This window comes from Sturnira hondurensis, unplaced genomic scaffold (assembly GCF_014824575.4).
Source record: "Sturnira hondurensis isolate 20B ecotype Veracruz unplaced genomic scaffold, ASM1482457v3 Scaffold0009719, whole genome shotgun sequence".
Taxonomy (NCBI): domain Eukaryota; kingdom Metazoa; phylum Chordata; class Mammalia; order Chiroptera; family Phyllostomidae; genus Sturnira; species Sturnira hondurensis.
Window position 1 is genome coordinate 1,044,644 of NW_028082350.1, and position 25,679 is coordinate 1,070,322.

The window sequence follows — 25,679 nt, forward strand, 5'->3', positions numbered from 1 at the left end:
GGTGCCATTTGAGAGCCCCTTAAAGCACTCCCCAGTGAATGAATTTGGTTGCATTATTCACGGGCTCCTGGAGGAGGACTTGAAATCTCACCACTCACATCGTGTCCTCCTCCTCTGACACTTTCTCAGCCCTCTCCCCGAATTTGTTCTGACCCGCAAGGTGGTGGGAGGGGCTGGCCCACTGGGGAGGCAAGGAGCCAAGGAGGCGGGGCCTTGTGCTCACCCACTCCGTTTTGTAAAAAAGAAAAGGCAGCTTTAGTCCAATTCTTAGGCATCCAATGACAATAGTATTGCTTGCTTTCAAAACCCTTTCATCATTTCCTTTTCTTTCCTATCTCTTACTCCCCTGCTATTACAGATCAGGGCTTCATGACCAAGAAATGCTGAAAAACGTTTGGTCAGATTTGTCAGACTGGTGTGACTGGTTTGTCAGCATTGTGTGAAGACTAAAGGTCTGCGTGAATGACTGTATTTTTAATGAATCGACCAGTTATTTGGCATCACACGAACAGAATTTAATGCTGGGTACCACAAACTGCTTGCGCAGGGTAATGAAGACCATTTTTCCAAGGCCAATTTTCATTCCTAAGATAGAAAAAAAGGCTCCATTTTGAGGTTTGGTGAGGATTTGTTGATATAGAAATTGAGGCCAAGCAAAGAGCACCCTTCTCCTTTGGGATCTAAGGCATAAGCTGCTTGTCCCTTCAGGTTTCAGGTAGGTGAGTGCTGTGCATTCTGGGAGTTTTCTTGTATGAGACAGAAGCTGCTTCAAGGTTTATTCTTGTTGGTTGTGTCTTGTCAGTGGTGAAAGGAGAAGGGTGTGTCATGACTGCTGTCAGCAAAATGGCACACCTGCGCCAATTAGAAAATGCACCCTCTCTCGGTGGACTTAGGTTTGGCAATGGAAGCACTGGCTGAATTCGGCCTTCACACTCTCGAGCAAGGCAGAACCTGCACGGCCTCACCCACCAGCTGCCTGTGTGAATGTGCATGGATGGGGCGTGCAGGTGTGTTCTCAAGGCGGGAGAGAGCACGATCAGACTAGGAGGCTGGGTGGGAGCTGTCCCAGAGCCTCTTCTAGAAACTCTCTTTGTATGGCTCTTTTCTCCCTCTTCCGAGGCTGATCTCCCACTCTCTCATGTCCTTTCTGAAGGTGCATATTTGTCATATAAGCACTGGATGCCCTCAGGCAGGGGCACCTGAATTTGGTTTAACATTCTTTGTTCAAGGCTCTGTAATAGACTCAGCAGGGAGATTCACAGGCAATAAAGAGCTAGGACTAGAGTTTAGGTCGTAGAGATGATGAGATAGAAAACCAGATGCTCTCTGTTACTTCTGTAAAAATGTTTTTATGTAATAAATGGCCAGAAATCACACAAAAGACTCCCTTCTGCCCTCCTTTTACCAAAAACAAAGTAGTAACAGGAAGTTTTCTTCCCGACCCAAATCAGCTTGCCTTTCACCCTTCTTCTCCAACTCCCTCCTCCCAATTAGGAATCACAAAACCCCCAAACAGAATCCTCTTCTGTGACCTGGGTGGAAGGAGAGGTAGGAAAGCCTATAGAATAATCATTTCTTTACTGTCACAGGGGTTTCTTTTCACCCACAAACCATAGTTTAAGAGAAAAAGGAGAAAGAAAATGTCCCAGTGCTGAGTTCTACTTTGCAGATGCGCAGCCTGTGTGTTTCTCAAATACAGCACGGGAAGCTTCCCCACCTGGTCTAGGCCACCCCTCTCCTAAGCTAGGAAGGGGGAGCCCCAGCCCTACCTATCGATGCTGATGGCACAGAGGTTCAGGATGCTGGCTGTACACATCATGACATCCAGGGTGACGAAAACATCGCAGCAAAGGCGGCTGAAATTCCAGACTCCACCTGTCACCTGAGCATCAGAGACAAGAATGTTAGTGTTCCTCTCAGCGAAGGGACTGCAACCCAAACAACTCTACACCTTCCCTAGGCTGCCCTCTATAGATAACATGCTGACATAACTTCCCTGTTGGTGTGTCATCATTACCAAGGGCAGGAAGACATCAAGGGAGTGACAGGCTGTCCAAGATTGGTCACACACAAAAAGGACAAAGTCACAGAATGTTAGAAAGTTGGAGATGGAAGGGATCTTCCAAATCAATTAGTTCAGTGTTTCTCAAAGTCTGGTCCACAGTGGGGTACTCATTAAAGATGAAGATTTTGGAACTCTTTCCTAGATCTGCTGAGTTAGACTTTCTGCACCTAGACTTTCTGGGGCCCATGAATCTTCATTTTAAAATAAATAACTCCTCTATCCCCAGTCACACCAAAGTTTGAGAATCACTGATTAAATTCAAACTCTAGAGGCAACTAAAGCTCTCTGTGGTGAAGTAATATGCCTATAGGTGCATAGCAGGCAGTCAGTGAGCTTGGATGACCACCAGATGTGTGCACTGAGCCAAAACTGCCTCTCTGAAGCCCTCCACCCAGTGGCAAGCTTTCCACATACCTGGAAAATAACCAGAGAACACATTCTTCATAGAACTTACCTCCGAAATGAAATTCTATATGGCTTCTGGTTTTAAAGTTTGGAAACATCCTGGAACAATGTCTAAAAATCTATGTAAGTGAAGTCTGTGCCAGTGTGCTTGCCTTTGACACCCAGGTCCCAGGCACCAAGTTGGGGAGAAAGACTGCACCAGGGCAATGGAAAGGGTACCAGACCCTCCCTACCACTCACAGAATCAGGATCGTTATGACCTCGCTCATTTATACATGTGTCTCAAGCTCTAGAACTTCTAGTAACACTTGAAAAAAAGTCAGGAATAAAGCAATTTAATTTCTATTCTGACATATTTCTATTTTATTTAAAAATTTTTATATAACCTTATTGCACCAGAGAGATCTGTTTGGGAGACTGCCACCTGAGAGTGACCACAAATGCCTGTCTTGGGCCCAAGGCCTTTGTTCGTTTACTGGCTCGCTGCCTGTGGGGCTGCCATTCTCGGCATCATGGCTCTCAAGGAGAAACCGTGACGCTTTGGGTCCCTAGCAGTAGCTGTGTGTCTTTGCTATGCAGGCCCAATGGCTAATTAAATGGGAGAGTGAAAAATAGGAACACTTGCCTCTGAAGTAGCTTCTCAAGGAAAAAAGAAAGAGACATTGTTGAAATGGTGCTTAAAAAGGTGCTGTGGCATTTGATTTTATCACTATATTTGGTCATCTCTGGACCCTATTTTGAGAAACTCTGAGCAAAGTTATTTCATTTAAAAGCAACAATGAAAAGTTCAAGACTTCTGGCAACGATGGAGGCATAGGTAGATATACTTTGCCTTCTCGCACAACCAAAAGAAGGACAACAACAAATTTAAAAACAAAAAATAATGAGAACTGTCAGAAAATCAAACTGTATAGAAGTCAAACGACTAAGGAGTTAAAGAAGAAACATTCATCCAAACCTGGTAGGAGGGGCAGAGACAGGCATCTGGGGAGGAGAGGACTAGCGGCAAGGTGTTGATTGGTGGATCAGAAAGGCAAGGCAGTGGCTGGAAGACCAGGCAGTCCCACATTTGCATCCAGATAAACCGGGAGGAACAAATGGGGAGCGACATAGACCATGCAACCTAGGGTTCCAATCCAAGAAAATAAAGCCTCAAAACCTCTGGCAGTAAAAACCTGTGGGGGTTGTGGTGGTGGGAGAATCTCCCAGCCTCACAGGAGAGTCCACTGGAGAGACCCACAGGGCCCTAGAACTGCTCACAAGCCCACCCACCTGGGAATCAGCACCAGAAGGGCCCAATTTGCTTGTGGGTAGTGAGGGAAGTGACTGAAAGCCAGGTGAGCAAGCAGCGTCGTTCCCTCTCTGACCCCACCCACACATACAGCCTGACAATGCAGCAATGTGGGATGCCCCACCCTGGCACATACCTAAGTCTCTGCCCTTTAAATGTAACAGGTACAATGAGACAAAAAAAAAAATATGGCCCAAACAAAAGAACAGATCAAAGCTGCCAAAACAGAGCTAAGTGATAAAGAGATAGCCAACCTGAGATGCAGAGTTCAAAACACTGGTAATCAGGATGCTCACAGAATGGTTGAGTATTGTTGCAAAATAGAGGAAAAAGTGAAGGCTATAAAAAGTGAAATAAAGAAAAATATACAGGGAACCAACAGTGAGGGGAATGAAACTGGGACTCAAATCAACGATTTGGAGAAAGAAATAAACATTCAACCAGAACAGAATGAAGAAACAAGAATTCAAAAAAATAAGGAGAGGCTTAGGAACCTCTGGGATAACTTTAAATGTCGAACATCTGAATTATAGGGGTGCCAGAAGGAGAAAAGAAAGAACAAGAAATGGAAAATTTATTTGAAAAATAATGAAGGAGAACTCCCCCAATCTGGCAAAGAAAATAGACTTCTAGGAAGTCCAGGAAGCTCAGAGAGTCCCAAAGAGTTGGTCTGAAGGAAGCACACACCAAGGTACATCATAATTGTTACCCAAGATTAAAGGTAAGGAGAAACTCTTAAAAGCAGCAAGAGAAAAGGAGACAGTTACCTACAAAGGAGTTTTCAAAAGAAACCTAGCAAGCAAGAAGGAGCTGGAAAGAAGTATTCAAAGTCTTAAAATGCAAGGACCAACATCCAAAATTATTCTATTCATCAAAGCTATCACTTAGAATGGAAGGGCAGATAAAGTGCTTCCCAGATAAGGTCAAGTTAGAGGAGTTCATCATCACCAAGCCCTTTTTTATATGAAATGTTAAAGCACAGGTGGCAAACACAAGGCCCACAGGCTGAATCTAGCCTTCCACCTTGTTTTATCTGACCTTGCACCCTGTTTCTACCTGGTGGGAACACCAAGCTCCTTGCTCCTAGTTAAGGAGTAGTTACATTTATACAGTCCTACAATTACAGTCCTCAATTCCATGAGGCTGATGTGCCCCCAGTGAAAATGAGTTTGACACCCCGTGTTAAAGGAACTTAATCTGAAAAAAAGAAGATCAAAACTATGATGAATGTAAAATGACAACAAACCCAAAACTATTAACAACTGAACCTAAAACAAAAGCAAAAACAAAAACACACTAAGCAAACAACTAGAACAGGAACAGATTCACAGAAATAGAGATCACTTGGAGTGTTATCAGCAGGGAAGGGGAGGGCAGAAAATGGGGGAAAAGGTACAGGGAATAAGAAGCATAAATGGTAGGTACAAAATAGACAGGGGAAGGTTGAGGATAGTATAGGAAATAGAGAAGCCAAAGAACTTACATGTATGACCCATGGACATGAACTAAGAGGGGGGAATGGGGGTGGCAAGGTGAAGGGGAATAAAGGGGAGAAAATGGGACAACTGTAATAGCATAATTAGTAAAATATATTTTAAAATGAATGAATGAATAAATAAATATATAAGAATCTTAAAAATAAAAAAAATAAAAGCAACGATGAAAAGTTTAAACTAGCTCTGAAATCATTATTTTTTGCTTATTTGGCTGTGTATATATAAAGACATAATATGAATTTACAGGAATTCTTACAATGAAAAACCTTTAAAGAAGAATATGTGTAGCCATAATAACAATGATTTAAGGAAGGAAGGAGAATAAAAGATAGTTTTTCTCATTACACAGGATGATTGTTTGCTATAAAAGCTTTTTGCAAAAAGTTGAATTTTGTATACTAACGCTCATTTTAACATATGTCTATTATGCAATTTATGTCCTAAATTGAGGAAAAAACACTTTTCCTTCCAAATTGTGATTGCCTGTTTGTGTCTGTGTATTGAAGGTGCAAAGTAGATGAGAGGGCTTATTTAGAACAGCAGAAACTCTCTCACTCTTTCACTCGCTTATCCACCCAGGAAGTCAGTAGTTGTGAAGTTCCCACTACTTAGTTCATAGAAAGAGGGTATATGCTATGTGTTTTAAGGGGCTTTACAAAATGTACTTCAGGCCCTGTCCTTGAAGAACTTATCAGATTATTGAAAAAGCAAGGCATTCGTAAGTAACATAACTAGAGATAATCACGAGAGCCTAATGTTACTAATGCAATCTAACATTTATTTAAAACTTACTCTACTATGGGCCACGGACCCACAGAACCCATTCCAGGATTTCTGTAACTTTAAAACTTCAGATTCAGAAAACGGAATGTGCTCATACAGGTTTTCAGGACAAAGGGTACACTTATTTGATAGGAAATTAAATGCCTGTTGCTTAACAAACTCTGTAGGAGCAGAGACTTGTACCTGTTTGTTGCTGCCTCTTCGGTGCCTAGAGCAGTGCCTGGCATGCAAGTCTGTTCTGAGAGAACGACTGGTCTCTGACAAGATTTATATTAATACTAATAGTTAGCATTTACTGAATGCCTACTTTCTTCTTCTGCCTGTTTTTTAATTGAATTTATTGGGGTGGCATTGGCTAATAAAATTATATAGGTTTCAGGTATACAGTTTTATAACATATCATCTGTATATTATATTGTGTGTTCACCACCCCAAGTCACATCACCTTCCATCACCACTGATCTCTCCTTTACTTTCTTCTACTCCCCCCTACCTTCCCTTTCCCTCTGGTAATCACCATGCTGTTTTCTGCATTGATGAGGGGTTTTTGTTTGTTTGTTTGTTTTGCTTAATGCCTTCACCCTTTTCACCCAGCCCCATTGCCCTCCTTCCCTCTGACAGTCTGTTCTCTACTTATGAGTCTGTTTCTATTTATATGTTTGTTTCTATTTTGTTTGTTAGTTTATTTTGTTCATTAGATTACAAATAAAAGGGTCCTTGTCTTTCTCTGGCTTACTGGGTCTTGATGTTCTGCAAAGCACTTCATGTACATGGCCTCCACGATGATTATAATCCTTTGAGAGAGGACTACTGTTGAGACAGGATAGTAAGAAGCTAGGGAAATTCCTTGGCAAGTGGATTAAGGAAACCAACAGATAGCTGAACACAATGGCCGAACAATTTACAGCCAGGTGCAGATGGTCACCCAGGTGCCTGGCAGGGGGCAAAACTGGGAAAACAAGAACCTTATCCCCAGGGTAACCTTTCCTTCCCTGGTTTTTCCTCCTTGGAGGTCTCAGGTATATCTCTGTTCCAGGCCCAGAAACACACCAGGACCAACTGCAAGGACAAAAGACTCTTTGTCCTGCTACTGACCAATCAGTGGAGACCATGACCCTGAAAGGACACACCTGGAGATCTGATGAATATTCTGAGGGAACCCACTCCCCCTAGACCTTCCCTAAGATTCCCAACCACCATCAAGAGAGAGCTAAAAGCCTCAAGACAAAAGATCCAGCATGTGCTCTCCCTCAGGGGAGCAGCCCTTGCCATTCTCTTTACCCTCTTCTTCCTCTACTACTTTCCCCACAGGCACCTGTCTTCTAAACTCTACACAATAGGCAGTAGTGGCAGCTGGTCTCAGGCTAGTCCCCTCAACCTGTCCCCAAAGCCCTCTTTTCTCTCACTTCCCAGTGAGCTAAGGAAGCCCAGCCCAAGCTCTCCTGTTGCTTCTCCTGTGCTAAGCCCTTCCTTGTTTCACCGTCCCCAGATTTAACAAATGGATTCTCGTAGTCACCTGGGGTCGTGTTGTGAAATCTTTCCTATAGGAAATCAAGAACCAACACACTACAGCTGGCACTAGGCAGACTCACTCAGGGCCAGGGCCCTGTCCGGAACACTGTCATCTTCATCGCAGAGAAAGAGACTCAAGCTTAGAGAGGTTCTGCACCTTGCCTGAGGTGGTACAGCTCCTCAGGTCAGACAGGGCATTGGAGGGTAGGTTGCTTCATGCCCTGCTATATAGAAGTGTCAAGTGAGGAGGGGGCAGTTATTGAAAAGGGATGGAACTGGGTGAATGCAAGGGGAAAGGAGAATGCACATCAAGGATTTTTTTGTGTGACAGAATTCGTCATCTCCCTTCTATCTCCCTCCTGATCGCTGCTATCTCAGGGCTACACAAAGCAGTGGTGGCTGCTGACTTTGGGCAGGTTTCCTTGGTACCCTTTTTCATTAGCTCCTATGGGCCAAAGCCCTCAACCTCTCCCCTGCTTCCAATCCCCAACTATACCTCCCTATTCTGGCTACCTTTTCTTTTATTCTCCAATTCTGCCATCAACATTTTCATTCTCTCCTTGATCTCAGCTAAGTGACAAGAAGGAAACAATCTGATTAGCTGGTTCTAGTAAATCCCACTAAGGTGCCACCAGTAAGCCTTCCTCAGAGCTTACTTATTAACATGAGTCTCCAATTGGGGGGATGTGTAATGAAAATATTTTTTATTTATGGAGTCCTCCACACCAAGCAAATACTATGTGATGAATAAAGAGATGTGAAGGGTCAAGATCAAATAACTCCCATGGCAATCCAATGAGTTACATATTATTTCCAATTTTTCAGTAACAAAATGATGACTGAAAGGGGTTGAGTAATTTACCTAAGAATACATAGCCAGGATCACTTCCAGTCAAGATGGAGGCATGGGTAGACATGCTTTGCCTCCTCATGCAATCACAAAAAGGACTTACAACTAAATCTCAAAATAAATAACACTCAAAACTGTCAGAAAGTCAAAATGTATGGAAGTCCAACAACAAAGGATTTAAAGAAGCCATATTCATTGAGATGGGTAGGGGGGGCAAAGACGGGGAGACTGGGTGGAGACGTGATGAGACACAGTGTGGTGTGGAAAGGCAGCAGTGGTGGAACAGGTATGGGCATGGGCAGTCCCACATTCACATGTGGTGGATAAAAATTGGGAGGAGTACCGTGGGAGTGAGCGATCCCAGCCCCAGGCCAGATCACACACCCCAGACTTCCAGCACTGGGAAGATAAGTCCCCATAACTTCTGGCTGTAAAAACCAGTGGAATTTGGGGCAGCAGAAGGAACTTCTGGACTTTCAGAGAACTTTTCTTAAAGGGTCTGCATCTTAAAACATATATAAACCCACCCCCTCTGGGATTCAAAACCAGGGCAACAGCTGAAAGGGCACCAGTCTCACACTGGGAGTGGGTGAAGTGATGGGAAATGGGGTGAGTGCTGGGAAACCCCCCAGAAGGCAGACTGCAGCACGGTCTGCTCTCTAAGCTGTCCCCCACACAGAGCCACAAAGCTGTGAAGTGGGTTGCCCTGCCCTGGTGATCACCTAAGCCTCCACCTCACATAAGTTACAGTGCCTTTCACAGAGTCAGAGCAGCTCTACCTAATACACAGAAACAAACACAGGGAAGCTGCTGAACTGAGGAGACAAAGGAATATGACTCAAGTGAAAGAACAGAACAAAACCCCAGACAAAGAACTAAATGAAACTGAGATAGTCAACTTAGCAGATGAAGAGTTCAAAACACTGGTGATCAGGATGTTCAAAGAACTCACTGAGTGTGGCAAAAACATAAGGGAAGAAATGAAGGTTACAGTAAGTGAAATAAAGAAAAATCTGCAGGGGGCCAAGAATGAAGGGGAGGAAGCTGGGATTCAAATCAATGATTTGGAACATAAGGAAGAAATAAACATACAACCAGAACAGAATGAAGAAACAAGAATTCAAAAAAATGAGGAGAGGCTTAGGAACCTCTGGAACAACTTTAAATGTTCCAACATCCAAATAATAGGAAGGCCAGAAGGAGAAGAGGAAGAGCAAATCATTGAAAACTATTTGAAAAAATAATTAAAGAAAACTTCTGTAATTTGGTGAAGGAAATAGACATACCAGTTCAGAAAGCATGGAGAATCCCAAACAAGTTGTACCCAAAGAGGACCACACCAAGATACATGATAATTAAAATGTCAAAGATTAGAGGTAAGGAGAGAATCTTAAAAATGGCAAAAGAAAAGCAGAGAGTTACTTACAAAGGGGTTCCCATTAGACTAGCAGCTGATTTCTCAAAAGAAACCCTGCAGGCAAGAAGGGACTGGAAAGAAGTATTTAAAATGATGAAAATCAAGGACCTACAGCCAAGATTACAAAGCTATCATTTAGAATCAAAGGGCAGATAAAGTTCTTCCCAGACAAGGTAAATTTAAGGAATTCATCATCACTGAGCCGCTATTATATAAAATGTTAAAGGGATTTATTTAAGAAAAAGAAAATCAAAATCATAAACATTAAAATGACAACAAACTCACAGCTATTGACAACTGAATCTAAAAAAACAAACAAAGCAAACAATCAGAACAAAGGTGGAACTATAGATGTGGAGACCATTTGGAGAGTCATCAGCTGGAATGGGGAAGGGGGAGAATGGGGGGGGGGGAAGGTGCGGGGATTAAAAAGGCATAATTGGTAGGTACGAAATAGACAGGTGGATGTTAACAATAATATAGGAAATGGAGAAGCCCAAAAACATATATGCATGACCCATGGACATGAACTAAGGGAGAGATTGATGGAGGGTAGAGGGGTACTGGGTGGAGGGGGCAAAGGGAGAAAATGTGTGGCAACTGTAATAAGAAAACCAGTAAAATGTACTTAAAAAAAAGAATACATAGCCAGTAAAAGGAGCTGGCATTTCAAAGTCCTAATAATAATCATGACTCAAAAGTCAGCCCCTTAGCCCTGGCTGGTGTGGCTCAGTGGTTGAGTTCCAGCCTGCAAACTCAAGGGTCACTGATTCGATTCCCAGTCAAGACACATGCCTGGGTTGTGGGCCAGGTCCCCCGGTGCGGGGAACGTGTGGGAAGTAGCCACACATGTATGTTTCTCTCCCTTCCTTCCCCTCTCGCTGAAAGTAAATAAATAAAATCTTTAAAAAAATGTCAGCACCTAACACTCTGCTTCTGGGAAGTGTACAATTGAACCCCATTCTAATAACATAGGAGGAAAGAGTAGGTGTTTGTTCCTCCACCACCCATATATCCCGTATTTATCAGGTGCCCATTATGCGTCTGATACTCCACAGGGTAGGTGTATGAAAATGAATTAAAGCCGTTTTGTCCCCAAGACTTCAGGATGTAGTGTGTGCATGTTGGGGAGAGAAATGTGTGAACGAGTGAGGGTGAACTGAGGGCCCAGGAGATGGATGCTAAGAAAATAACTATAATATAATGTGATAAGTGCTGACAGTGAGACGAGTAGAAACTGTTGAGAGAACTTGAAAAATAAAGTGATTTTTGAAATTAAATGGGGGGAAAAAAGCAAGAAAAATCTGATTGATTTAAGGCTCTTTAGAGACATGATTCTACCTTTCCCCTACACTCTAATGAATAACTCACTTCAGAATCATACAGCAGCCAGCTGGTGTTACTCTCACTTGCTAATGAATATAACTAGCTCCCTTTGGCAATACAGAAGGAGGGAGTAAGCAGGAAATTGTCTTCAGGTACAGAAGTTGGCTACTGAATTTTCAACAGACATAGCCTGCGGCAGCATTTCCCTAATTTACTTTTTATAAGGCAGCATTTCTCAAATCACCTGAGGCTTTTGCTAAACAAAATGATTCTCAGGTTCCGCTCAGAATAATAAGTCCCTCCAATGATTCCTGCTACCTGGGAAGTTTGGGAAACAGCTGTGTGTGTGTGTGTGTGTGTGTGTGTGTGTGTGGTGGGGAAGGTGACATTATCTTCAGAAATGGTTCTCCTAAAGCTGAGCGTTCTTTGTTCCAGGGGAGACTTTAGCCCCTGGTTCCCTTCTTAGAGGTGCATACATAAAATACAATGGATCACAAAAGACGCCAATTACATTGAAATATAGTTACCAAAGTATTTTAAATATATGTGCTTTTTTAATAATGCATTAAATGACAAGACTTAGTGGCAGGTCCAAAATGACTATAATTTCAAAGTAGTGGTGAATGTAAATGGTATTTCAAGGTGTGTGCAACAATGGGAATGTGATTTGAAAGTAGAAATATCTGGATGTCTACTGGTGACATTAAGGATTTCTTCTGCTGTGGGTTGATACCTACATTCATAATTGATGTAAGTGCTAAATTTCCGCTTAGTGAAAATGAGAAAGTAATTTTATTTACAACCAAGTTAATGGACACCACAGATTAAGAATTCTTGCTGTGAAGGATGGATTTGTAGTTGCTTTGGGGGGATAGCCAAGGAGCAAAGATGGAATTGCTTCTCAAATTAGCCTCTTCATTTCATTTTTGTTTGCCACATTTGGGAATTTTCTTTTTCACAGAAGAGGGATTGCTGTGGGGTGAGACAGGGGGTTTACTTCTCTGGATTCCAAAGTCTTTATCTGTGAAGTGGGGTTTGTGCAGATTAGTGGTTCCTAAATGTCAGTTTGCAGCAGATGGGTGGCTGGATGCAAATCCCTTGGGGTGGGAGTGGGGCTGGGGCTGGCTGGGGTTGGGGTTGGGGGACTGGTTATAATTACTATCCATTTCCAAGGCCACCCTTGGAAATTCCAGCTTGGTAGATCTTGGATAAACCTGACAGTCTGTATTCTGAGTGCACAAAAAGTCATAGAGGAGCCCATTTAAAATGCCGACTCTCTTTTATTTCTAATAACCAATGTCATTACAAGGCTAAAAACTCCTCTCTCCCCCAAACAGTGCTGTTCTCTCACTCTCTCCGTGGCAAGTTTCCCTGCTGGAACCCGCCCTGCTCTTTCTGGCTTGTCTACATTGCTTAACCCCTGAGTCTTTTCTCCTGCCCACACGGGGGCCCAAGTGCTCCGGGTTTAGTATTTCAGATGTCCCCCCTAGCTGCTTGTGTTGCCTTTCTGTCCTCATATAAGTGAATTACACATCACGAAAGGTGCTTAACTGAGTGGGACACAACAGGATGGGTGCGCTGGGAGAGGAAAGCTCCAAACTGACTGTAGCTTCCAAAGCAGGAAATTAAAAAACCTGAGAGGAACTCTGAGATAGAACTATTTGGTATGGCACAGAAAAGAGTTTTTGAGAAACCGCTGTGAACTGAATTAAAAAAACAACCAGGCAGGGCCCTATGGAATATAACTACGCTGAAGTCACCTACATGGTTTTTATCATAACTTTCTCTGCTGGGCCTGGGGCCAGAGAAAACTGAAGAGGGTCAGTGATTGGTTGCTGCTTGTTCACCTTTATATATAACTCAAGCCCAGGTTCCTGCGTGCCTTAATGTTGAGAGTGATAACAATGAAAGCCACCATGGTGCCTAGTTGCTGACTGTACTCGCCCCTCCTTCCAATAGTCCTTGGGTTCTGGTAATCCCTGAGATTCCTGAGCAGTTGATGTGTTTCATGGGAGAGACTCTTCTTTGCTAACTTTTCTACTCAGTGATTGGTTCAGAGAAAATCACATGCCATAAGCCCATCCAATCAAAGTACATCTTGATGCATGTACTAGAAGTCTGTGGACACAGATTTTTTCTCTTGCTTGTATTGTGCACAGGTGAGGCTTATCACTTGCCCTTTGCCTCTGGATACAGCCAAAATATAGAGAAAGACAGAGCTGAGATAATTGTAGAGAAATGAGATGGACCCTTGTCCCAACTGTGCCTGCAGTCCACCTTACCATAAGACTTTTAAAGTTCCTGGTGTGTGAATCAATGCTTCCTGTTTGCTGTTTAGGTCAAATCTTGGAGTTAAATTTTCTTTTTTACTTATAACTAAAAGTGTCTTAACTGAGATAGTTACAGATGACACTTTTTAGTTATCAAAACACTTCCTCAGCTGATGACGGTTGAGCCTGACACATAGCCTATGAGATAAGAAAAGTATAGTTGTCACCTCCATTTCACTCACTTAATTCCCACATCTTTGACTCCAACTTTCTGAGTCTTTCTCAAAGCATAACTCTGTGTTAGAATGAGATTCATCCCAGTGAATTCCATCAGAAGCCTGATGTTATGTGATGTGTGACATTTTATTGTCTGTCTCGCAGCAATTCCTCATCTCCACATCTTTTTTTAATGAAATCCACATTTTCACTCTTTCTTTCTATCCTCTCATGCATGTGTAAGTGGATTTATGATCCACTTCTGGCTACTTAGACTTAAGTGAAGTCCCTTAGGGAGAAGTTTTGAGCCACTAGGGAAATGGCTTTTTTTTCTCCTCTGTAACCCCTACTTATCCTATTTTTGAATACAGCTTTGAATATGTTGGGGCTACAGTAGCCATCCTGTGAGGAGCATGAGGAAGTAAGCCACCTTGTCAAAGATGGTGAACAGAAAGAATGGAACAGTCTGGTTCTTGATGACTTGATGGGGCAGCTGAACCATCAATAATTGCCTTCTTCCACAGTTCTGCTTATGTGAGCAAAATAACTCATTTATGTAAGCCACAGTTACCCAAATTTCCCAACATGTACAGCCCAAACATTTTTAAGTCATACATACTAGTGTCGATTTTCCTTTGAAGGAAGGTATCTGGACAATATGAGCCAATATTCCCTTCAAAGAAGATGGGTGTATTCAAACCAAACACAGGAAGCTGTGAATTGGGCAGCTAATTTGTCCCCCACACGATGTTCTTCTCATTTCTGTCCTTTCATCTTGAGGGCCCTCAAGCTTACAGCAATCTCTGCGGTCAACACTGCACCCCTCCCTCTTTTCAAGGGAGCTCTTATGTATAATGGTTCAATTACTAGACCAAAATATAAAATACAATACTCGACACCTGTGCCATCATTAGGACAAGTTGGTGAGCATAATGCTTTGACCTTCTCTAAGACACATGGATGTATATATTCACAGTTCCTTTAAGGCCCATTAAGGCTTTAAGTGTTTTTTCTCTTGTTAAGGTACCCCATCTGCTCCCAAGGTCCACAGAAAGCAGGCAGGTATTTTAGAATAAGACAAGTATGTACTGGGGTGGAATAGGGAGACCTGGTCCTTTGGACTTGAAACTGGTAATATTTTAGCCAGTCACCTGTTAATGATGGCTACTTAGTCATGTTCTGTCTTTTATTGAGGTAGACCCTGAGTTGGGTGTTGGAGAAAGTGGTGCAGAGATATTAAGTTGCATTGACTACAGCCTGGAAGCAAGTGGGAAGGACCACATCAAGGTGCTAAAGCTCATTTCTCAGTGGAAAGGTATCTCTGCTGCCTTAGATCTTTGTATGATTGTAGCCTCATTTGACCATGCTCTTGATTACTGAGCACCTACACCAAATAACCTTTTGGGAAGACAGCATATTGGTTTTTATGAGAGGAGATCAGGAGCTCCACCAGCCTTCTCCTCGTAGGAGAAAACACATAGACCCAAACTGCTGAGGGTTCATCGAGCCTTTGGCAACATTTCATGCCCACCCTCTATAGACTCAGCTGTTCTTCATGCTCAGCAGTAGAAGGTGGTCATTGTCTTTATTGGCAGGTGTGGCTAGAAAGAGCTGCCGTGTGTGGAAAAATCACAATGTGCATCTCCTATACGATATCTACAGAGACTTTCCAGTATGGTCCATCCAGAGTCCTGGAAGCTATCACAAATGGACACCCAAAGAGTGTGCCTGAATGACTCTGTTACAGATGTGAAAAGCCTGGTTTTATCTCAGAGGCAATTAAAATGCTCACTAGGCTGAAAGTCCTCTTTTTGCCTTTGTGTTTGAGGTCCTTGTTTCTGAATGACTTAGGAATCCCTGTAAGGTATAGGGATGGACAGAATCACTTTGGTGGGGGGGATGGTGGTGGTATGAATTATTGACTAATCCATACTAGGTTATGGCACCTAAAATATGCCTCACTTTTAAACAAAAACATCACATGCTTTTAACTCCTTTCAGTCTCATTATTATTGAATGTAAAAATAAATAGCTCACTGTTACAACAGACACAGCAGCAACCGATTTAAGTGGGAATTGGCCATCGAATGCAGATATTGTAGAACAGACTCGTTTAATCAATCACATATCAAATATTTATTTAGCACATATTATGTGCCGGGTAGTGTGTTTGGACTACAGGAAAAAAAGAACAGAGATATAGCCTCTGACTTCAAGATTGTCTCAGATTAAGTGGGTTGACAGAAAAGTCAAGATAACCACAAGACCCTTTGCCATCAGGATTATTCTAGCTCAGAAGAATAAATGCATATTTTTCCTCTGAGTATCCCCCTAACCCAGTGATTTACAATTGTTGTGCCACAAGAATTTTTAAAACATTCAATACTTATTTAGTCAGAAGCACTGACCTCTTTTCCCTTAGATTGTCAAATTAAGAACATGACAACAGCTAACACAACAATAGTCATCTGGTGTGAATGCCTTGTCTTGAACCATAAATGTATAGGTCCTATAGTAGAGCTGTATCTTACTTGTCACGTCACATAATAAGGTTGAGTCTGATTGGTTAAATCTGGGTACCAGAAGTCCTTATGTAGAGGTATAAGCACCTGCTTTTTTAAAAAGTCACTTTGGAGCAAAAAGAGTAGGAAACTACTATTACTGTTTTGGCGGGTAAATCAACTAAAATTATACCCATTTTTTTTGTCAGATTGGCAAAAAATACATTTTTTGGTATGTCACAGAATTTTAGCAATTAGGTTATGTGTGCCCTGAGATGAAAAAGGTTGAAAATTGCTGTGTTAGCAGTTAAATCTATTCCTAATCATCCTAGTTGTTTTTCTTCTTTTCCTTGTATTTTTTGTTTTCTTTCTTTCATGTCTCCTGGTTGAGATCATGTCTAATTTTAGTTCTCAGTCATCCTTTAATAAGAGAACTAGCATAGGCAGTCTATGTTTGAGATTTTTGCTCTCCTGTGATATGTCATACTTAATTAACTGTCATCTTCACTATTAGTATTAACTCTGAGGTATTAATTTGATGAATTTTAATTTCTCTTAATCATAGCATCATTTTGTCCTTCATTGGATACCTCTTTAGAATGATACACAGTGCAGAGAAGAAATATTAATAGCATATTAAGATGTCTTTCAGAAAACTCTTCAGTAAATTGCATGTTTTCTCAGTAAGAATATCTATTTCTTGAACAGGTATAGGCACCCTGGTATCTCTGTTAGAAAATGAATGTTTTCTTTTTATCACCTCCTGACTCTGCTTTGCACTTTTGAATGAAAATACTTTCAAATTTAAGACATGTCTCTCTCCAAAAGAACTCTCCAGGGTCTGCTGCATTATCTGATTGGTGAGGGCTCTGTACTATTAATGGAGGCACCAAAAACATGAACTGGAGGTTTGGTTGGTTCCTTAGGTAGTAGCCTGTGGATAGCTGATGTCCAAATGGAAAGAGCCAAGTCTGAAGGCAACTGACCCATGTGAAGGAGTCTGGTCTATATGCAGACTATTCTTTCTCTCTTTTTTCTCATTCATTAATTTTTCCCCTGTAATTTCTCCCCCTCATCTTTGCTCCTAATTCCTCCTGCATATTCTCACCTACGCATACATGGACACACTGATGAAGGCGCCTATTGGAGTGCTCCCCCCAATCCCTCATGTCTTGGTGTCATGTCTGGCAGAGCTGGTAAACTTGATGCAATTTTAGGATGAGTCCTATCACTCAAGTCTGGGTACCTGGATACTGGAGACCCGGGAACAGAATCATTCCCAGCTCCCTGGTTCTGATGTGCGCAAGTGGTGCTGGATAACGGGCGCTCTCCAGGCCTTTGGCTTCCTCATGAAAGGTACAAGGGCAGGAGCTCTCCCTCCTTCTCAGTCCCCAGATTACAGCAGAAAGCATTCTGAGCCCAGAAGGCCAGGAGCTCAGGGAAGACAAAGACAAGCACAGTCACGTGGGCAGCCCGAGCCTGGGCTCACTTACCTCCAGGTACACCACCCAGGGCATCACCAAGGTGGCCACCAGCAAGTCTGCCACAGCCAGGCTCACCACCAGGTAGTTGGTGGTGGTCTGCAGGGCCCGTTCCCTTAGCACAGCCACACACACCAGGCCATTGCCAAAGACAATGGCAAGGATGAGTGCACAGTAGGACAGGGCATAGTAGGCATGTGGGCGGGCCCAGCTGGCCCCCGTGAAGTTGTCTGCCCCACAGGTGGAATTGATGTGGCCACTCAGCTGACTTAGTGGCACCATAGCCCAGAGGGAGAGGAATGACCCCGATAGGTGTCCTGGGGGAAGACAGAAAAAAATTGTTGGTAAAATCAGACTCTTTGGAGCTAGGCTACTTGCATGCAAATATTTGATTTCAACAAACATTTATTGCATACTTCCTATATGACAGGCAGTGTTCTAAGCAATGGAAATACAGCAATGAACAAAAGGATGATAAAAATTCCTGTCCTCCGGAAGCCTCCATTCTGGAGGAAAAGCCTAATAAACAAGATAAATACAAGATGTAATGTTTGATGATACCTATTTTGGAGAATGGTAAATCAGAGATGAGGGTGAGGAGAGGGAGAGGATTGTGTGTGTGGGAGCAGGATGTCTGAGCGCCATTTTTAATCAGGGTAATGAAGCCGTCAGGGAGGAGGGGACAACTGAGTCAAGACCCAGAACACCTGAGGAAGCCAACTGTGCAGATTTCTGGGGGAAGAGTTTTCCAAGCGCAAGGAACAGCAGGTACAAAGACAAAGTGGCCGGCATACAGAAGGGATCGCAGGGAGGCCAGTGTGGCTGGCACCAAGTGAGGCAGGGCAGTGTGGAAGGGTGTGAGACTGAGAGGCTGCACGGGGCTGCTGGGAGAGCCAGGCTTGGATTCCGAGTACGTTGGGGAGCTGCTTCAAAACGAGAACCCCAGCTGTACCACCTCCTGACTCCGGGGGCTTGGGCGTGTCACTGTACCTCTCTGAGCTTCATTTTCCTCTTCTGGAGAATGAGGGACATGATGGAATCTGTCCCATAGGGCTTTTTCGAGGAGTACATGAGCTGTTTTACATGTAAGGCGCTGAAAGCCGTATGTGACACCTAGAAAGCTACATGAGCGTTAGCTCTCTTTCTTTTACTGGTCTGCTTCTCTTAGCTTCCCACCCCTGTCTTTGTTTCCTCCCTTCCATTCTCTGTTGCCAGCGTTTGCCTTTTCCCAGACTACGTCTCTCTTAACTCCCTTCAATCTACCGTTCTCTCTCTTGTATCTTACATGGAGCCTGGTAGGGTTGAGAGAAAATATCAAGAGTAATGAAGTCAAGAGGCAATATAGTGGTTTTTATATTTTGGGAAAATCCATGTGTGGAGTTTCATTTGAAACCTAATTTTTAAAGATTGGTTACCAATTAGAGAAATGTTTAAGGTCTATGAAGTCCTCCCTGCTGCCACGAATGCCACATTTAGAGGCCAACGAATGAGCCATGAACCCCCTGTTTTCACATCTGACCTGGTCCAATGCCTCACTTTCCAAATAGGGAAATTAAGACCCAAAGAGGTGAATGACATCTTTTAAGTCACACAGTTTATTTTTAATCTATTATTAAAAAATTGTAATCCCTCACCCAAAGATATATTTTTATTGATTTGAGAGATAGAGGAAGGGAGGGAGGGAAGAAGAGAAAGAGAGAGAGAGAGAGACAGACAGACAGACAGATTAGCTGCCTATCGCATGTGCCCTGGGGTGGGGGATTCTTTCTTCTCCCCTCTTACATTTTATATGGGACTATTAAGGGCCCAGGAATGCTAAATTCAAACCTTGTCTTTCAGATTGTTAGGAAGAGGATTGTCAAGGCAGAGGATTAAACACTTTGTTCCGTGGTTTGTTGGTTACGACTAAAATATTTAGACACGGAGTATGTGGGTCTCCATGGGAACTCTCGTTCCAGGCCCTGCAGAGGTAGAGGCTGGCTGGGTGGCCCGGATCTGCTCTCACTTTTGATATCCTCAGCTCTTCTGTGATTAGGAGATTAGCCTAATCACAGCTGTCATTTCGTGTCCCGTTTTGAAATATTTCAGCCTGAAATGTCTGAGTGTTAAAATGAACAAATGATTGTAAGAGGAGACCAGCTTGGACTGAATTCAGACAATCTAAAAATTTTTCTTTATCTTGGCATACTGCTTGCACTCAATATATTTTAAAGCATAATAATAATTTTTGATAATAATTATAATTTCCTCATTATTTGGAGAAGGGCAGATGCTATCTGGGAGATAGTGCAGCTGCAGCCAAGGGCTTTTGGAAAATACAATGCTTTCTGATTGTTTGGGGATATTTTCACCGCTGAGGCAGGCTCAGGCCCAGAAAGCCTTTCCTTCTGCCACTTGGAAAGCGGTGGCCAGAAATCATTCTTTCTTGGGGGTCTTCAGGTGGCTAATGCCTTACCCTCTTCTCACTTGTCAGGCAAGAGAGAAGAGGAAACCTTGGAATATTTGTTACCATCTTGCTGGACATTTTCCTCTGCCAGGGCTTGACAGCTCATTAGAAGCAGCACAGCTGAATGTCAATGACTAATTATGGGAAGGGAGACCTTCAACTCTGAAAATCAATTCCGAGCCTGGTGATGGAACTACAGTCTCATACATTTCTGATTTTATATTTCATTTGCAGTGTGCTGTTTCTGGTCTCTGGTCCTGTCTAGCAGCAGGTTGGGGAGGCCTTGGTTGTGTGGCAGCCCTGGTGAGTTGTGAGTGTGAGAAACGAAGGCAGAACATGAGTAAGATGCTAGATGGCTCCCTGTCTCTCTGCTGTTTCAACTCCTTCTCTTCTTAGATCTTTCTTTTAGACCAGCATGGCTTATACAACACAAAGCTCAGCCTGCCTTCCTCCTTCCCTTCTCCCTCTGAGGGCTATGCTAACAGAGAGTAAAAGGGTCTCAGGTAGGAGAAGTAGAGAGCCTAGAGAATTCATTAACTTAAGGATCACTCTCTAAGTAATTCATAATGATAGCCTGGTTTCCTCATCAGCAAAATGAGAATAATCATACACACTCCACAGGGCTATTATAATAATCAAATAAAATTATATATGCAAAGGCTTGTAACCACTGACGGTTGTGAGGGGTCGTCCTGTGAAAGCATTGGATGATGAGCAGCACCCCTGACATCGACCTACTAGGTGCCAGTAGCGCTCCCTTTCCCCTAAACTGTGACAACCAAAAATGTCTCTAGACATCCTCAGTTGTCCTTTGTGGGGCAAAATGGCTCTCCCATTGAGAATCACAGCTATAGTACAGTGTCTGGCATGTAGCACTGGAAATACTACAGCTATGTTGTTAAAGGAACAGTGGGAATAGGTAAAGGGGTCATCAAGTGAGGTACAGTTGCCGAGTGCCAATGGACTCGGAAATTAGGAGAGGACTGACGACCTCAGAAAGAGCATTGGCAGAGAAGAGTGAGTGGGAGGCGAGAAAGCGAAGACCGCAAGGACTCGAAGATGGCTGCTGGGTGTACCCTTTCGGATTCATTACATATGACACCAATCACAAGTTTTAATGAGCCTTTCTGTTTCTTACAAAGTATTGACTAATCTTGGTCTTTATGGTTTCTTTTAGAAGCTTTTAGAGTGAGAGTGTGATCTGTTTTAAAAAGCAGAGGGGCAGAGAGTGGGCAGGCCCCTGTCTGCTCTGCCGCACATCCTGCTTTGCTAATATTCAGCACCTGGGTTCTGAACGCCATACAGTCTGCCTGCAATGTGTGTGCAGTGCCTCTTTGGCACCTGGTTCCACACCAGGCTCCCACTGAGTTTGTTAGAAAGATCCATATTAGGATTTACAGGGTTGTAATTTTTTTCTTAAGGTTATTGAGTTAAGCAAAACCCACAAACAAACAAAGAGAAATGCCAAACACTTTTAGTTTTTGACCTCGTTCTGAAAACAACAGTTACCACCACTTCTGGCTGCTACTGTGGGCCAACTACTGGTACTTTTTCCATATTATCTCATTTTAATATTTATAGTGGCCCTGGAGATAGATGTTGATATATTTCTTTTATAAATTAAGAAGCTGAGAGAGAAAGGTCCAGGAACCTTTTCAAGGTCACACAACGTGGAGGGGCCTGTGTTGAGCCCGCTTAGATCTGCAGTTTCCCCGATCCCAAAACTCATGACCTGTTTACTGTGTCCTTGCTGGCAGTGGTGTTGACATGGCAGTCATTTCCAGGCAGGAATGGTTTTTCCTAAAACCCCGAACAAAACACCTTGATAGCAAGGTTCCATGACCAAATCACTGGTATCACAGATCCCTGTCTTTTGCCGTCTCTGATTTCTTACTTAGTTGTGTTCTGACCTCTAGCCTCCAGAGATTTTCTGGTTCTGGTCTTCAATGCAGACTTACTATACCACCTGAAGAAATGAACACTTATAGCTAACATATATAAGCATTATCATGTCTAAACCTCATGACAACCTAATAGAAGAAGTTAGGTGATGTTATAATTCCCAGTTTTAAAGATAAGGAAAGTAAGTAGCAGAAAGGTTAAGTACATTGCTTCAGTTGTACACCAGTAAATGATGGAGCTGATTGAAACCAAGAACTGTTTATTTCTGGATGGAGTTCATGTTCTTTTTATTTTATTTTATTTTTTTTATTTTAAAGATTTTATTTATTTATCTCTAGAGGGGAAGGGAAGGTGAAAAGGAGAGGAAATATCAATGTATGGTTGCTTCTCGTGAGTCCCCTGCGGGGAACTGGCCTGCAACCCAGGCGTGTGCCCTGACTGGGAATCGAACCACGATTGTGTGGTTTGCGGGCCCGAGCTCAATCCACTGAGCTACACCAGCCAGGGCGAGTTCATGTTCTTAATTGGGGCGAGGGAGACAAACCTGAAATGGGGACCGATTTTCAAACCTCCCTTTTTAAGAGTAACGTGTGCATGTCGCCTGACCTTGCTCAGTGAAGTCAATGCAGGTGCGTGCTGCACATGGAAACAGTGGGAGTTACATTGTCATTATTATTAGAGGTTGTCTTTAGCATTTGTGTGGCATTTTGTTCTTGAAAATTGGAGTCTAGTTTATTTTCCTAATGAATATTCAGAAGTACACTGAAATATACAGTACATTTATACACTTGGACACATTTACATTATTGGCAAATGTACAGAGAAAAACCATAACTGGTTACTGAGATCTCACAGCTAAGGTAATATACTTTTTTCCTAATTAAACCTGCTCAGTAAAGCAGAGCATGCTCATTTTTCACCACAACCTCTAAGGACTGAGCATCTTATCTTTCTGATCAGAGTTGAAACAGGGAACTCAGTGTATCAGTCAATCAATAAGCAAATATTAATTGATGACAAACTTCAATACATTAGAAATTGAATTTAATATCAAGCAAAACCTATTTGGTATTTGCTTTAATTCATATCTCATAATAAGCAACTTTCTGTATAGGTGCTTTAATAGCAGATATTTATTTGGATACTGTCAGTATTTTCCTTGTTAACACCCCTGCTCACTGCTAACCCTGCAGACCCTTGAAGCATGCTCAGTTTGTAAAACTAAACAAGCACCTGAGTAAGACTCTTTCTCATATTGTATTTGCTTATCTTTGGCTATAAGACATCCAACCAATGTAGTGCAAAGCAATAATTCTTTACTTTCATCCAAGGATGGACATCTTGCTGATCTTTTAGCATTAATAAGCAAAGAGCTTCACCTATAAAGTACAAACAAGTAGGCAGCATAAGTTTACAATCCAGGTTCCACTTTGCTATTGCACATTATTATTTGTGCATGCATTCTAATAGTATTTGATTAAACTAAATGCATGAACTGGAACAAATGCCTAATTGCAACAACTTCCATTGATCCAACAAGCTACAGTAAGTAATGAAAGTCCCGCGATTAAAAAACAACAATACCCTCAAAATTACGTGCTATCATTAAAGAAAACATACACGATCATCATCTCAAGTACTACATATCTGTGTTGGTAATAAATGAATTCTGACTCAGAAACAGACTTGCTTTAAATAGACCATTGAAAACAGTGTCTCTCCAAACCTTCAGTCCTGGATTATCAGGGTGCTGTACTGGGGGAGTTTATTAAAACCAAACCCTTACAAGTAAGTAATACCGTTAAGAGTAATACAATCGACTTTCATACAAACCCCAGGAATACCAACAGTTTTTTATTTTTCTTCTTTATTAACACTGCCTTGATATATCTCCTAAGCCCATAAAGATCTATTTTGGGGGGGGGGGGTAGAACAGGTTTATACTGCCCCCAAAATGAGAAAAAATAAAACAGTTACCTTAGGGTTTCAGATTTTTAAGTAAGAGAGGGGACAGGGTTTTAATGCATTTTCTTAGAGAACCACAGAACCTCAAACTGATTAAATAATCTTCCAGGAAAACACTGCGTATTAAAGTAGAAACAAAAAGAAAAATTACTTACCCTGAAAATTTCTTTTGATTTGTGGAGACTGTGAAGTTTAGTTGCCTCAGCTCCTGTAGCCATTTACTGACTGCAGACATGCCCAAGCAAAGCAAACTTTGCCTTTCCCACGACACAGAAACTGCGGAAATGAACAGAAAGAAAATCACCCATTTTTCTCTCTGAGGTGAAATCACTTGTGTGCTGCTTTCCCAGCTTCCCTAATAGACCTTACTGCATGTGTCACAGCAGCTTTCGGATGCATCCGTTTTCTCTAGAGGATGTTAGAGGGACCCTAAACCGAATGTGGCTTGGGGCAGCCCTTCGGAGTCTCTGTCCTTGGTGCTGAAAGAGGTGTTACTAGACACACGAAGGATCCGTTTTCTACCTTGCTCTACCCTGTGTCCCTCTATCTGTTCCGTGCTCTGCTTTTTAGCACATGTGTGTTTCCCCCTCGGTGCTCTTTTTAATCCTACTTCCCCACTGTCTTCACTTCTACGCTTTAATTTCTTCAACTTCCTCCATTTAATTGCCGTTTTAGCTTTTGGTGGGTGTGAAGATGATTGGTTCAGCAGAAGGAACAGATCAACAAATGGATGCCTGAAGGGGTTAATAGAAAGCAGTTCAATTTAAAATACAACTGACAGAATAATTGAACTTGGAGGTGTAAGCCTGTGTGGGAAAAGAATATTAAAAAATATATGTTACAGTGGAAGAAAAACTGAGGCGTGGAATATAATTGGTGATAGACATGAAATAAGCTTCTTCATACTGTGAGAAATGTTAAACGTTCATTTAAAAGCGCTCCTTCTTTTCAGAGAACTTTACAAAAATATCTCTCACATATTCAAACTTACTGCTTCTCAGAATATATATGAGTCATTTTTATTAACTTCAGAATTGGCTAGAGTGAGATGCGACAAAGGACGATGTCAGTGAAAGCCTGTTTCTGAAGCAGCACTAGAACTTAGGCAATCTTAATTCGTGGGCAAACATCTGTTCACACACTGTTTTACCATGGAATCCTGACGATTTCTTATTCTCTTGTTTTGATTTCTTCTTCTTCCTTCATACAGCATGCTAATTCTTTCTGTGCTTTTTCTGACGACAGTGGATGTGCTTGGCAGCTGCAGTGCAGACTGCCCTGGGAAAGCCAGTCTACGTCTGGCTGTGATGGAGACCTCTGCTGGCTGAGGAAGAGGTGGCGGCAACAACAGGCTCTAAAATGCTGCTAACAGCCATCACTTATGGAGCATGTACTATTAGCTCGTCATTTTAATGCATTCCTTCTTCTAATATTTTCAAAACCCCAAGGTAGGTACTCTTTTTACATCTCTAATTTATAAATAGGAAAACTGAAGCTTAGGGAGGTTAAAATAATTTTTAAATTATTTAAAAAATAATTTTTGATCTAGATTTGGATCTAGATATCTTAATTCTGGAGCATGTTCTCTAAACCACTATGCAATAATTCTTTAAAAGGTGAAAAATTTATATGTATCAAGAAACTGACAATATGTCGTAGAGTATAATTCTAATGGCCAAAATAATGACATCAATGATGCAATATTTGTATAGTGACATAATTTATAAAGCATTTTCCAATTCATGGTCTTGTC

General features: G+C 42.2%; 1 protein-coding gene across 2 annotated transcripts in view; it reads right to left on the reverse strand.

Moving 5' to 3' along the window:
- DRD3 (dopamine receptor D3) overlaps positions 1 to 17,895 on the reverse strand; it is a 43,392-nt gene extending 25,497 nt beyond the window's left edge. For both annotated transcript variants that reach the window (XM_037057364.1, XM_037057363.1), the window contains exons 1-2: positions 17,626 to 17,895; positions 1,770 to 1,882 (exon numbers count right to left, since the gene is read on the reverse strand). In XM_037057364.1, coding sequence (XP_036913259.1) covers positions 1,770 to 1,882; positions 17,626 to 17,895 — 383 coding nt within the window. The remainder of the gene's footprint in view (positions 1 to 1,769; positions 1,883 to 17,625) is intronic.
- Between the last annotated feature and the right edge of the window lie 7,784 nt (positions 17,896 to 25,679).